This window comes from Lissotriton helveticus, chromosome 1_1, assembly GCF_964261635.1.
Source record: "Lissotriton helveticus chromosome 1_1, aLisHel1.1, whole genome shotgun sequence".
Taxonomy (NCBI): domain Eukaryota; kingdom Metazoa; phylum Chordata; class Amphibia; order Caudata; family Salamandridae; genus Lissotriton; species Lissotriton helveticus.
The window spans coordinates 2,073,165,636-2,073,180,693 of NC_136057.1; the positions used below are offsets into that span (position 1 = coordinate 2,073,165,636).

Here is a 15,058-nt window from a genome sequence, read left to right on the forward strand (position 1 = left end):
AGTTAAAAATGCTTTATTGACAAAAGAAAAATGTATAATCCATAAATCACAGTGTCATAATTGTCCGTTGCAACACTAGGTGGAACAAGCTCATAGACAGAAGGCAAGATGCACATTTATAGCCTGAGATAGAAATGTTTCAGGTTTGGTCAGCTCTGTTTCTTACAGTAAGCACAAACAGGTAGCTTGTTGGAAATTGTGGAACTGAGAAAGGATGGCCCTCAAATACTTAGAAATATGTAAACAGTTTCAAATGATCAATCACTTCTCACTTTCCATCCTAGGGAATCAAGATGCTATTGTGGCTCTATGTCAGAGATTGGCACTTCCTGAAGGGAATGCTAGCATGAGCAAGAAAATATTGCCAAAGCAAGTTATGGTTACACTTGTGCCAAATGTGATGAAACTCCACTCACAGAGCTCTGTAGAGTTTAGTTAAGTAGGTCAAATAGTAGAGGGTTGGAAGAGGCATGGAGTGGCATGGATCCGGTGAGTAAACTTAGGAAATATTACTGTTTTGGAAATCAAGCAAATTTTGTGATGTCTCGCAGGTTGTATCATGGTCAAACATGGATTCCGTTAGTACTAGTATAAAATAAGCCTGTTATAAAGAACATACTCATTTTGGTGTTGGCTCGAAGGCTACGTCATGGACTGATATGATTCCACTTTTAGTGTATGGAAAAGCCTGTTATGAAAGTCATTCACATTTTGGTGAAGGTTTGCATGTTTTTCCATCATGCAAGGAGCACATATGCTTTGTATTCATGAGTTGTAACTACAGAGTTGTATCTTTCAGATTATGTGAGCACAGTTGGTTGTTGGAATATCATTGATTCTAGTTTGGTTTCAGTGTTTCAGAAGCCGGACTTCATTCTCGTTTCTAATGTAGTATGATATTTCATCTTTGTTGATGATATGTTAGGCGTGCTGTTTAGGGGCAGTCTAACATTAACATCATGGTCAGAAGTAGGTGACCATTCTAGTTTCCCTGTGTTACAGTAAGTCTCCACTTCCTTCTGATACAGAGATATGTGCTCTATTTAATCCACAACGATCAAGTGGAGCACAGCCATTTTTTCTGCATCCTTCTAAACTTCAGGTGATGTATGGTACTCTATCTTATTGATAGTGATAAATTCCAGTATATATGGCCAATCCTTGTGATTCTGTGTCTTGCACATTTTTAGGCTAATTCATTTAATAGAAAATGATGGGAGGAGCTTTAGGCAAATCATGCTACGGAACGCATACGAGTGAATTCATGAGAAGAGCTAATGTAGAAGCCTTTATGGTCCAATATAACATAGACTTCTTCCGGCATAATATGAGCACATGATGCATGTTGAATATGTGGAGTTCTACCAGGTCTTTCACATGATAGTAAACAGTCCACCAAGGAAAAACCTTCCTGCATCTCCAAAGGCAGATTATGCCTCCAATCTACAGAAAGCGCAGTGTTTCTCAGTACTCTTTTGTATTAACAATTACACAAAAGATGTATATAAGTATCTTTCATTGATGATGCAAGTATACTAGGAATATAAACAGTTTACTTAAAAAACAACTGATTTATTCTGCTAAAATAATTCTAGTCTTCATATAATTTGCCTTTCCGGTTTCATCCCAAAGCCAGGACAGAAATCTACTGACAATGTTCTGTGGAGCCTTTCACTTAGATTAGGACTCTCATACTGACGGAATCTCTGCGAGGTTGAACAGGGCCAAATCTGGTTTCAGAAATACATGTCATTCAGCTTTCATAACCAATACAAAGCTATAGGTTTCCTAGTCACTTATGTCCTGGAAGCCAGAGCCACAATGGAATGATTTGGGGATCACTATTGAGTGCTTAATTTGTAAATAAATAACTACAGGTGTCTGATTGTTTCTAAGGAGCTCACTGCCAGCTCTGTCAAATGCCAGCAATGCCTCATACCAGGATTGGTTTCATATATTGGTCTTTATCCCGTCATCCTACCCTTACAGTGGGTTTTCTCTGTTTATAGGTTCTTTTTCATCACTGCACTCTCCCATTGTCATAGTGCTCTTATTTTTCTCCTCCTCCTTCTTCCTCCCTTTTCTACCTTTGTCTCTTTTGCTATGGATATGGGTCTATTGATGAAAAATAGGTCCTGCCCTCACAAGTTGGTGCAGGGGTCCACCACCTGTAACCACCGGCACAAGTTAAGCACTGGCACGGACGCTGCCAAAAAATCTACTGTTAATGACAGGGCTGTTGAAATAATGCCAGGTGCATAATTTTTGGGAAAACATAAACTATTATATGCATCAACTTTATTGACGGTCATCAAGAAGTTGGAAAGGATTTTACAAACTGTATGCATTCTGTATGTTTTCCTTGGTAGTTAAATAATTTTCCTTTTTTTACCTGTTTCCACAGGAGAGTCATATTTAACTGGTTCCATGCTTTCAATGCATTTGTGATCATGGTGTTGGCAGGTAAGGTACTTTTATGAAAATGGCGAATATGTTTTGCAGAGCTTGCACTATGTCGAGCAGGTGATTTTCAGGTTGGCTTGCTTTTACATCCCGTATTATTTAGCATTCCTGTGGTTTTAGTTTCTATTATGTGTTTGAATTGCCCATTACCCATAGGAAGAAAACTATCATTTTAATTATGTTCTCCACAAAAACAGGACCGGTGGAACTATATCCTCATGGCTTGGGGCCAGATGTCATAAATGAACTAATATAAGACAGACACAGGACAACTCAACTTAAATATATACCTTCACAGCAATTCAAATAGACTAGTCAATGGAAATGACAATAAGTCACATTGGTCACTAGCTCCATTTTCCGAGCAGATCAGCAACAGTTACTTAAAAAGAAGGTGTTATTTGCTTAAATTAAGATGCATATTTTATAAGATGATTCTGCAACATGAGCTGTCATCAATTATACGGGAAAACAGGTATAACAAAAAACGAAATATTTTTAAACTTGGTGGTCCTAATGACACCTAGCTGTGGTCATTAAGCCTCCTTTCAGTCAGTGCCAGATTTAAATCATAAAATACTATGTGCCCTGGAGTTTCTCCTTTCTTATTAGAACTATAACCCTGTAAGTCCCAACATTCTTAGTGCTGTTGATTGAAAGCTGCAACTGGCTGACCTCCATCTTGATTACATAGGAGCAGTTGACAGCTTTGGAAAGACCTCCTATTGAGAACACACTTCATGTTGTCACATTTCTGTTAGCATTTGGTTTATGGAAGGTGTTGCAGTCATTGATGATATACATTACTTATTACTTATGCCATCAAGTTTATTTTTAGTGTGACCTAGTGCGACCCTCACCCGAGGCTAAAGAGAGCTTTATAAGAGAACCGTTTTTTAGGCAGGAGAGATTAAAGGATATGACAAGAGCCACAGGATCTTGAGCTGAGGCCGAGTTTTGGAGCTGGATTCATCAGTCTAAAGACGTCAGCTTTAGCATGTAGGCACAATTCACAGATGGAACTTGTAATCTTATTCTTTTTGAGGTCGAGCTAGACAGCGCATGCGCTGTCTCTTCAAGACCTCCTGTAATCTGTCTGTGGGATTCAAGTCCATCCCCCTTTGTGCCGTTGTTTTTTATTTGTCTATGCGAGTGACATTTAAAAAAACTTGCTTGCTAGTGGTCAGTCCTACCTCTTTGTCCCTCCTTTCTCTCTTCTGTTCCCCCCACAGAGCAGGGACTTATCACAGTCTCATTCTGCTATGGTTCTTTATCGGTTCTTTTGGGGTCCATTTTTTTCTTGGTTTCCTGCTGTGTTACTGTTTGTCTTTGTTTTGCTTCACCCCCCTACCTGCTTACATTCAAATATAGGATTCTTCGTCTCACCTCCTCTTATTGCCACAGTTGTGTTACTGCTGCCTCCCCCACCGTGGCACCCGCTCCGTTGCTTGCATTTTTTTTAGGCTTTTTGCACTTTTCGATGTCCACTGTCAGTTGGACTATTTCTGGTAGAATATTTGTTTGGTTTGGGCTTCCTTTCAAGGGGGGTTGGGCTTGTTTTGTTCGTAATGGCCTGCAAGGGGTTTACATTCTGCCTCCTCTCTTTCCTGGCTTTTCATTGGTTCCTGAACAGGACACTTACTTTTCCTCCAGGTCTATTGGCTTGTGTGCTTGTGTTGTTTTTTGTAACTGGTCACAATGTGCTTTATCTTTAATGTGGCACCCCTGCTCCTTGCTTTTATTGTGCACTCGGCACTCAAATGTTTTTTTATTTATTTAAATTATCTGCAGACCTACGCGCATTCGCCCGTGGGCGCACAGTGTTAATAACGGCGTCCGTGTCTCGCAGCTCCTTATACCCGTTCCGCCCCCGGGCACCATGCTTTAAGGTTCAGCATGAGGAAACCTGGGGGGTTTAAGTTTCAGCATGGCACCCACATTCAGATTATTGACATGGCACCGGTCTTATGAGTCAGAGGCCCCAGACCTACAGCACGTAACTCTGCTTCAGCTGTGTACATGCAGCAAAGTTTTTGCTTTCTTGTTATCAAAAACATTTGATAAATGGAAATTATTATGTTTAAATAAAATACTTTATGTTGTTGCATGTTCCATGTGTAATATTTCCTAGCTTTTAGAATTACTGTTGCATGCTCTATCATGGGCGCACAGTCAATAATGACGCCTGCGTCTTGCACCCCCTTACGCCCGGTCTTTTTAGTCAGAAGTCCCAGCCCACAGTAAGTAACTCTGCTTCTGCTGCATACATCCTACAAAGCTTTTGCTTTTTTCTTGTTTATAACAGCCCGGGCCATATTTCTACTGTAGGAACTTGTAGCCATCATCCGATTTACATCCTGGGCCAGCATTCATATGGGTGTTTTCCTCCAGCCTTTTGTCTGATGGCATACTTTTCACCGTAGCCTTTTGAGGTGAATCATAGTTCACAAAGCTTCCAACTGGAATTAGAGTCTAGTTGCAAAGTAGTGACAAAATAATATTTTGTCATAGTTTGCAATTATGTTATTTTTTTCAGACACAGTTTTTCATAATAGAGATTACTGGATCTGATGCAATAAAAATATTTAAAGGCATTAAAATTGATGGCGTTGCACACCATTCATGGAAATGGCCTTCCAAGTATAGCTTTTCACAGACATTTCCGAAACCAAGAACATGCTACCTGACCCCGGAAAACCTGCGTAAGTGTAGATCCTGAATCCTGAACAATGCCCGAAATGTCATGATGGTAGCATACGTAGTTTTGCTCCTGTCCATATTAGAAGACTTTTTGCCATTAATAAATAACATGACCCAATTTCGAAGGCAAATAGGGCACAAAACTGCAAAAAATGTGAAAACAGCTTTGGTAGGGTATTCACCATCAAATTATAATATAAAAAAACAAGTGTTGGAAGCAATTTTTATTTAGATGCACCCCTCATAGAGAACATGCTAAAATGCGCATGACTGTTTGGCCATCCCGAGAGGGCTGGTAAAAGCATCATGCGCACCTCAGTGTGCCCACCACTCCTCTGTCAGCAGAGCAGCCCGCACTCATGCTGCCGCAACAGGGAAGCATATGATGATAATAACATTGCGTTATTGTAATTTTATTTTTCCTTTCTTTTACTGATGCACAGCAGCAGTTGGGTGGCGCTTCTCTGCATTAGCAGAGGTGTAGTCACTGCCAATTGCCCAAACTCTCACAAATGCGAGACCTATTACATTGTAAATGCTTGTTTAACCTTGTTATACATTCCTAGGATTACTTCAGTTTCCTTCTTTTTTTGCAAATGCGGACAAGCCCAGGTCGAACGGTTGTAACAGCAGTTTATTAAATATTCATAGCAAGATTTTTGTGAGATTTATTCGCACCCATTTTCGGTTTTATTTCATGCTAAAATGTGCATTCTTTCGTCTTTGTTCTATATTACAATAATCAGATGAGATCGAGGAGGTTCGTAGTTTTTTTAGGCGAGCCGGGTAGTACTCAGCTGCTTCCGGTAGTATTATGAGAATTTAATTCAAAAGAGTGCTAGAATAGGTTCTCAGTTTTATTGATATCTTGCCAACATGCATGGCATTCAAATTGCTGCAGCGATATTAATTTGTAAGTATATATGTTTCTGTGCTATTTGTCAGGGGGGTATTCAGCAGTGATTGGCCCTCACAAGTAGTATTTGATCTTCGTAGAGCATCTTTAGAGAAAACTATGCCTCCAAGGGCATTGTAGGTGTAATGTTGTGCCTTTGTGACTGAGGTGTAAGAACATGGGTTATTGGTTAGCTGGGGTGAACCTACTCAAGTAAGCACAAACCTTGTCAGGGTGAACCACGAAAGTCACTGTGTCAACCTGTGATTAACCCTCTGGTAGCTTGGCACAAAAGCTGCCAGGCTTAACTTGGAGGCATTGAGTAAAGTATTTATGCAGCACATAAACAGTTATAAGGTAAAAAACAAAATCACACAAGAAAAATCCCACAACAATTAAGAATAATGAAGTAAAATGCACTAAATAAAATGACACCAAAACTAGGATAAAAAAAGATCAAAGCAACAGGGTAAAGTAAAATGTTATGGCTGAATGCAATAGAAAGTGGTTCGGCTACACGAGGTGGATGGGGCCAAATCTCAGCATACCTTCAAACTTAGAAGAAACTGTGAAGAAATGTTCCGGAGAAGGTAAAGTTCAGTAGGGCAAGGCAGCCGGTGGTGTCCAAGTAGGAGGCATCATCCTCACGGAGCCGCTGGACTGAGTCGCAGTGCGGATTTCTGCCTTCTAACTTTGTCACTTTTTTTAAATCCAAAAATCTCCAGTGGGGCAAAGCTGCAGGCTGTACGTGTCAAGGGCACTACGAGCCCAATATTGTGGCTTGAAGGTTCTGCTGAAAAGGATTTGATTCTGGGGAGAACAAAGTAGCAGGAGCTTCCGCAAAGTCAGGCCGACCAATGATGCATTTTGGGCAGATCGGCAGTTCTCAGGCCACTTTATTTTCAAGTTCCTACTTTTATGGTTAATCAGGATCAGCACTTTCCACACCACTACTAAGGGTCAAGGACAGGATGGGCACCCCTCAGGAGATCGGAACTCACTCCAGCAAAGGCCACATATATTGTTCAATTTCTTTGGAACTTGTTATGCCCACAGTAGCTCACACAGGAAGCCAGCCAACTAGCCTGTCACTCTGGTAGTCCTGGGTTCAAGGAGCAAGGCAGCCCTCAAGCAGCAGGGCAGTCCTCTGGTTGCAGCAGGACAGTCCTCTGAGGCACAAAGCAGACATCGAACAGCAGGGCAGTCCTCTGGGGTACACATCAGTACTTCCTGGGGTCCTCCGCAGGTTCAGGAGTTTACTGACAAGTGTTTATGGAGATCTAATATTTACACCTAATGCCAGCCTTTGAAGTAGGGCTATTCCCTAGGGTACCCCCACACCTTGTTCAGGAAAGTTCTTCCCTTCTCCTGTCAATGCTCCAAAAAGTCTGGAGAGACAAAAAGCTAGTGTGCTTGGATCCTGTGTGTGTTGAAGGCCCAGCTCTTTTAAATGTCAGAGGTGCAGGGCACAGTTCCACCCCAAGCCATCCTGACAGGATTGCCCATCCTGACCAAACTTAGTCCCCTATTGTTCACCGTCTGGGCCCTATACGCATTTGTAATGTTTGAGCCATTAACAGACTCAGGCAGCTGGAAACACCTAGAAGGCCTTACAAATGTGTGGGAAGAAAAATACCAATTTTCTAAAAATGGCATTTTCAAAACTCTACATTAAAGAGGATTATAAATTACAATTTATTTTACTTCAAACTTGACATCCTTATCTGCTCCTGTAAGAACCCTTTTCAGAGAGCCACAGGGCACACATGGGTTATTGGGCACAATCGAGGGGGTTAAGGCCTTGTACACCTGAAGTCCTAGGGCCCCTCCTACTATGGGTCCAACTCACCTGGGTCAAACACCTCCTTCTGCACTTGACTCTCAATATGTAGTGTAGCTTGAGCAGTCAAAGCTCCCTCAGAGTGAAGTGTAGAAACAGATCAGTGAATACAACTCATATCTGAACATGCAAATAGCGCATTCCACAAATCAATGTCCAGTCAAATACTTATTTTGTATAAAAGAAGTATTTTAATTTCTAATTCCACACATGAAAAAGTAAACGACATTCAATAAGCAATGAAACAGCCCCCCTGGAGGTAGGCACCCTAGTAGTTGTCAGGTCAAATGTCCCATGTAACGGGCGGTGTTGTTATTCCCCACTCACATGGCAATATAAAGGAAATGTAAACTAATAGGCCCTGTTCACTGGGTGTCCACCTCTTGGACTCAGTCAATACGTTTTAGTCACTTAAAGTTCAAGTAGGGTTGCAAAAACCAAAGAGGGTATATCCCCTAGGGTCTGGTTGGCCCAGTTTTCAATGTACCTGTTCGGGCAGTATGAGCCGTAGCAGTGGTACAGTGTGTTCTTGGCCTGGATCGGCACATGTTCACATATGCAGCTCCTGCCAGGTGCCAGCTCTCTCTCCTGAGCCGTGCTTACCAGCATCCTCATGATCAGAGTTGCTCCGGCTACGCCACACACAGTAAGTCTTGTTCTTCCTCGCTCTGGGATGGGTACAGTCTCCCTACTCTTGTGGGGCTCTGATAGTGTCTCCTCTGTCCTCGCGCCTCCTCGGATACAAAACAACCCTTGTCTTGGATGTAGCAGCATTTTGGGTCTCCGGCAATGACCTGGACCTCCGGTCTCAGTGCTTTCAGTGGCTCCTCCTGGCATACAGGGCCACTCCAATGAACCTCACTGTCCGGACACGCTGGCAGCAAGTTGCCTCCACTATGGCCCCTCCTGGCACACAGCGTTGCAGCAACTTCCCACATACAGGTGATGGCTCAATCAATGTGGCACAGTTTCTTGGCACATGGCAGCCCCTCCTGGCATACAGGGTTGCCAACTTCCACAACACTGCACTTGGGCAACAGCCCATATGATGTGGCGCTGTCTCTGGTGCATGGTGGCCCCTCTTGGCATACGGGGTCACCAAACTTCACAATGCAGCACACGGGCAACGGACCGATCGGTGCAGCACACCTCATCCGTGAGCCCTACATGTCTGGGCTCCAATATGGATTTTGCTAGTCCCCCACGGTATTCCTCTCCCTCATGGGCACACTGTCCTTGGAGAGTAGGTAGGTACTGCTGCTGCAGACTCCAGGGAAGGTGATCTTGGTTTCCCTGGGTGATGTCCCCTCACCCAGCAGGGAAACTAGCAGGCTAGGCCCCTAGTCCTCATCACAGGCAGAAGTCTTGCAGAGCTTCCCCTCTTCATGCATCCCGTCTGGCTGCTTGGCAGATGACAACTTCTTTTCCAGACAAAAAATATGATTTAGGGTCTGAACCTTTGAAGCTTTATGTAGGGGTTCTGCTACTTTGATATGGACGTCTCTCCTCATCATCCTTCCTTTTGAAAAATTTCTGTCACAGCAAGCAGGACTCTGAAGCTGATTAAACCACAACAAGATTCATAGGAACGACCTGAGTTCCACATCTGGATGTCAGTGACAGTGACCTGCGCATCAAAGGTTAACCCCGAGCCCTGAGCCCTATCCTTTACGATTTCATTATCAGCCTCATCGCCCTCTTCCTGAGATGTGTCCAGGCCCTTTCCTTGTGATAAGTCACTGAATCAAAGAGCCTGGTGAAATGCACAGGGAGAGCCTGGCTCCCTCTCACCGAGTGCTTGTCTCACTCAGCTTACAGGAGTACAGAAATATACCGTTCTGCTTGGGGAGACTCCTCTGTTCTTCATGTTTTCACCAGGCAGGCCTGGGCTTCCCAAAATGGAACCCAAGGTCATTGTGGTAATGTACCTGTTGGACTTGGCTTTTTCAATGGGTTACCCGAGACTTTTTTGCTTTTTGACCTCCTGTTTTTTACCTTGTTTTTACTGGTTTTAGGAATCTGGGCACTTTACCACTACTATTCAGTGCTAAATGGGAAGTATCCTTTACAACGCAACCATTACATTGCACTACACTTACAACGCAGTCATTACATCGCAACATCATTTACAACGCATGTCTCTACAACACAGGTATTACAATGCATGACACTACATCACATGACACTACATCGCATGTCACTACATCGCACGCATTACAACGCATAGCATTACAACGCATAGCATTACAACGCATAGTACCCCTACAAAATCCAAAACTTACCCTACTGTTGCACCCCCTGGAGTTAGAATAGTAAGTTTTATCCCTACACTATCCAACACTTTCCCTACTGTTGCACCCCCTGGAGTTAGAATAGTAATTACCCCTAAACTATCCAATACTCACCTTAAATTCACTGTAATGGTATGCGTTGTAAAGGTATAATGCGATGTTTGGAATGCGTTGTAAAGGTAGTTTCTAGAAATGTGATGTAGTGTTATGCGATGTAATGGAGTGTGTTGTAAAGCATGTTACGGTGTAAAAATTGCGTTGTAAAGGCATGCGTTGTAAATGCATGCGTTGTAACTTCATACATTCGTGCTAAAGTGCATATGCTCTCCATGTAAATTGTGTTAATGGATTGGTGTTTCAATGATTGGCTTATCTGATTTACTACTAAATCCCCAGTAATGTTCACATGTGTGCAAAGGGTCTGTAAATCAAATGCTGCTAGTGGGCCTGCAGCACTTATTATGTGACACACACAGGCAGCTTTTCAAAGGTGTCTCCGACCTGTCACTGCAGTGTCCGTGCACAGTGTTTACTGCCATGTCAACATGGCAAGTGCACCCACTTGCCAGGCCCAAACATTCCCTTTTCTTATATGTAAGACACCCCTCAGGTAGGCCCAAGGTACCACTGTGGACAGGGAGCCTTGTATTTGAATGTTAGGACATGTACAGGTGTGTGTTGCATGTCCTAATAGTGAAATACTGTGCAGTTTGTGTATAACTATTGAAAGGCTATCTTTTCCATAGGCTAACATGGGGATTACCTTGTAACATCTTACAAGCCTAACATTCCATTGGGACAAGATGGAGTATAGAGTTTAGTATGCCTGATCTCAGGATTTAAAAATACATGTTTTAGTAAAGATGATTTTTATATTATATGTTTGAAAATACCACTTTTAGAAAGTGGGTACTTACTTGTCTAACCATTCTGTGTGCCTCTGCCTTTTGTGTGTTCCCTGTCTGGGTTTAGAGTGACAGGAGCAGGGGATGTGCATTCACACTGGACAGACACAAGGGGGGTTTAGGTGTGTCCTGCCTTTCCTGGGTGACTCATAGCCAGGCTGAATAGTCCTGGCTGCATTTAGAGTAGTGGGAGAAGTTATCACTTGCGCCTGAAGTGACTGTCACTGCCTCATACAAAGCTGTCTCCCTCCCCTGGGTCCTTCCTACATTCTAAGTATCTCCAAAGGCATTATGTAGAGCTTTTCTCCTGTTGGAAGTTTCAGGGACATCCTAAAGACTTCAACTCTCCCTGGTTGCCGGCTTCAGGAACTGAATGTCTCATCTGCCAGAGGAAAAAGGTAACCCGATGCTGTTAAAGATGCGGCTGATGGGTCCATGACCTGAAGGCACTGCAGAGGGCACTGCTGCACTTCCCACCGCAACCCTGGTCTCACCAACGACCAGCCGCTGTTCGTGCAAGTAACAGCGGTGTGGCAGTGGGGCCGGGTGGGGGGGGGATTTCGAGGGATGATGCAGAGGGAAAATTAAATTAATAATTAATTTCCCTCATCTTCCTCCGTCTGAACCCCCCCACCGGGGTACCACAACCCTACCACTGTTACCTGCACGTGCTGTGACTGCCGACGACAACGCCCGATGCTGCCACCAAGCCATAGCTAGCACGTAACCTTTGGACACTGCACTCCGCACCACCTCACTTTACACCACCACCTTGTTATCCCCGATGATGCTTGACGCTGTCACCAACACCGCTCCCTGCACCATGGTCTTTGGACACTGCTCATTGAGAACACAGAGCAAAGTCCCGCTTCGCACCGCAGCCCTGGTTTTACAACAAGGACGCTCCAAGCTGACATCGATGCCGCTTCCTGCACTGTGGTTTGGGAACTTCACTCATAGGTTACTCAATGCACCACCCTGTCTCACACCGCAACCTTGGCCCATCGATGCCAGCGGCATCAACTCCAATTAATCAGCCGACGACAGCACCTCACCAACGAAGACACTTCTGCTTGCACCGTAACCTGCTAGCACCATGTTGAGCACTGCCACACCTTGCACTGCAGCCCTGTTATCACCAAAGCCACTGGACAACCATCACCAAGTCACTGCCTGCACCTCAACCTAAGGGCACCGGACGCCACACCACTGCACTTCACACCACAGCCCCGATGCACGGCAATGCTGCTGTTTCTGACATCAACTGCACGGAGTTTGATCTGCAATGCGAGTGACTTCAAGGGCCCGACAACTCCTGCACGGACCTCCAGAACTGATGCCTTCAAACACCGGCTCTTCGAAGCACACCGCAAGGTCCCTGATGCTCTGCATTTCTAAAGGTACTGTTTTACGGGTCTTCCCGACACCATAGCTGTCCCGCAATGCTGCGGTCAGCCAGAATAGTTTGGATTTGTTGTTCATTACACCGTGATAGCCCAGGATGGAGCTATCAGCTTCAAGGAACTGTATTTTAAGTCGATTTCTGCTTATCAAAATTTTAAAGAACTGTTTGGCGGATTATCATCGTTTTGGTCTTGTTTTGCACAGATAACATATTGTAGTTGTTTCTAAAGCTGGAGTGGGGACCTTTCACAGTGTTTTCACTGCATTACTGTTGGTTATGTGCAAATGCTTTGCAAACTGCCTCTTAGATAAGCCTGACTGCTCGTGACAAGCTACTAAGGGGATAAGAAGTGTTACCCCTTTATCCTGACTAGGAAGAAGGGTCCCTACTTGGACAGGGTAACAACCTGCCAACTAGAGACCCCCATTTTTAACAGTGCCAGTGCAGACATTTCTGCACTGAGCATACATTCACAGCGCACTCCACCGTCTAGTATTTTTGTGCCCATGTGCCATGCTACCACCAGAATTTCCACATGTAGCCCGCGCAGTCTGTGCACACTGTTCAATACTACAGTCTCTCTGTATTGCACCAGAGTGTGTCATTCTAAACACCCTCTGCCAATGCACAGTAATTTACCATTTGCACCCTGTTCCACACTGCACCCTCTGTGTAGTGTATGTCTTGCGCGCTCACATGCACTTGGCTCGTTTTCACTATGCAGGCACTTCTACATCAACCTGATATAGGCCAAGAGGGAGTTAAACACACAGCAGAAGAACTTTTAACAAGGTGAGTGAGCCTGTAGCCTCAGGGTAAAAAGAACCTGGTTAAAACTACTGAGCATGACATGATATGCTGCCACCACTGCACTTTTTCTGTTTAACTTCGGGTGAAAGCAGCAGCCTTCCACTACCATGAGGGTGGTGCTTTGGGCGCCCCTCCCAGACCAGCAAGATCACAATTCATGAGCCAGGCTATGATGCACACACATGATTCATGTTCACTTATGACCTAAAAAAAATAGCATTAGTGATCCAGACAACAATACAGTTTTGCACTCCGGGCACAGTACACATCTTTACTATGTAGAGGACTTTTCCATCCCAACGTCTCCTAATCAATCATTAGCACTTATTGAATGCACTTAGTTAACTGAACGTTACCCAATGGGAGAGATAGTCCTGACAGTAGTGAAAAAACGAATTTAGGAGTGTTCCGGTACCAGAATATGTAAAACCAAAGACCACATGTCCTGCTTTTCAAATACAATGCACTCTGCCTATCAGTTTTTAGGGTGTACAACAGTAGCGACTTATAAGTATCAAAAAGGAAGGTTTAGGCCTGGAAAAAGGTTTAAAAGTGCCCTACAGACTGCAATGGCAGGCCTGAGGCACGTTTTAAAGTGCTACACTAGGTGGTGGCACAACGAGAGCTGCAGGCCCACTAGTAGCATTTCATTTACACACCCTAGGTACTTATACTACAGACTTATAAGTAAATTAAATGTGCCAATGAGGTGTAGACCACTTTTACCTTGTTTTGGAGAGAGAGCACACAAACGTTAGCACTGGTTAGCAGTGGCAAAGTGCACAAAGTTCTAATGCCAACAAAATCAAATTCAGAAAAGGGGTGAAGGCTAACGGTTTGGGGGTGATCCTGCAGAGATGGCCAAGTCCAACACAAAGCCTGTCTGGGATGGACACCATTGTTAAAGTTGCTCTGGAATTTTCCAGTTCCATATAGATGCCACTTGTACCAGAGTTTACACGAATGATCCATTTTAGACACTTGAAGCTGGTATGTGCTCTCATGTAATGCGTGAAACACCTAGAGAGTCCTGTGTTTTAGTGAACAGCATTTTGCATATTTGGATGATTAAACTCATACTTCTGCTAAAATCAGGATTACAAATCTCAGGACTGGCTGACGGAGTCACACGTGAAATGGGGAGACTTGGCAGCCATTGTGGCTCTAACAGAGCACAACTGACATATTCTGCTATCAAAGGTTCCGCGGTACCTGAGGACCCCAATCCGAAAGATTCCCGGTGTTTCTTTTCTACACCTGAATCTTTTGAGACAAGGGAGACGATTTACTCTTGGCTGGTAGTTTTCCAGGTTGAAGTTCAGAATGCTTGTTTGCCTTGTGGCAAAGTGCACAAAGTTCTAATGCCAACAAAATCAAATTCAGAAAAGGGGTGAAGGCTAACGGTTTGGGGGTGATCCTGCAGAGATGGCCAAGTCCAACACAAAGCCTGTCTGGGATGGACACCATTGTTAAAGTTGCTCTGGAATTTTCCAGTTCCATATTGATGCCACTTGTACCCGAGTTTACACGAATGATCCATTTTAGACACTTGAAGCTGGTATGTGCTCTCATGTAATGCGTGAAACACCTAGAGAGTCCTGGGTTTTAGTGAACAGCATTTTGCATATTTGGATGATTAAACTCATACTTCTGCTAAAATCAGGATTACAAATCTCAGGACTGGCTGACGGAGTCACACGTGAAATGGGGACACTTGGCAGCCATTGTGGCTCTAACAGAGCACAACTG

At 43.9% G+C, this 15,058-nt stretch overlaps 1 protein-coding gene across 1 annotated transcript in view; it reads left to right on the forward strand.

Annotated features, from left to right (window-relative positions):
- The window catches only part of LOC144776444 (putative ferric-chelate reductase 1), a 321,596-nt gene that overhangs the window by 277,919 nt on the left and 28,619 nt on the right, over positions 1–15,058 (forward strand). The window contains exon 14 of the mRNA XM_078659268.1: positions 2,405–2,463. Coding sequence (XP_078515394.1) covers positions 2,405–2,463 — 59 coding nt within the window. The remainder of the gene's footprint in view (positions 1–2,404; positions 2,464–15,058) is intronic.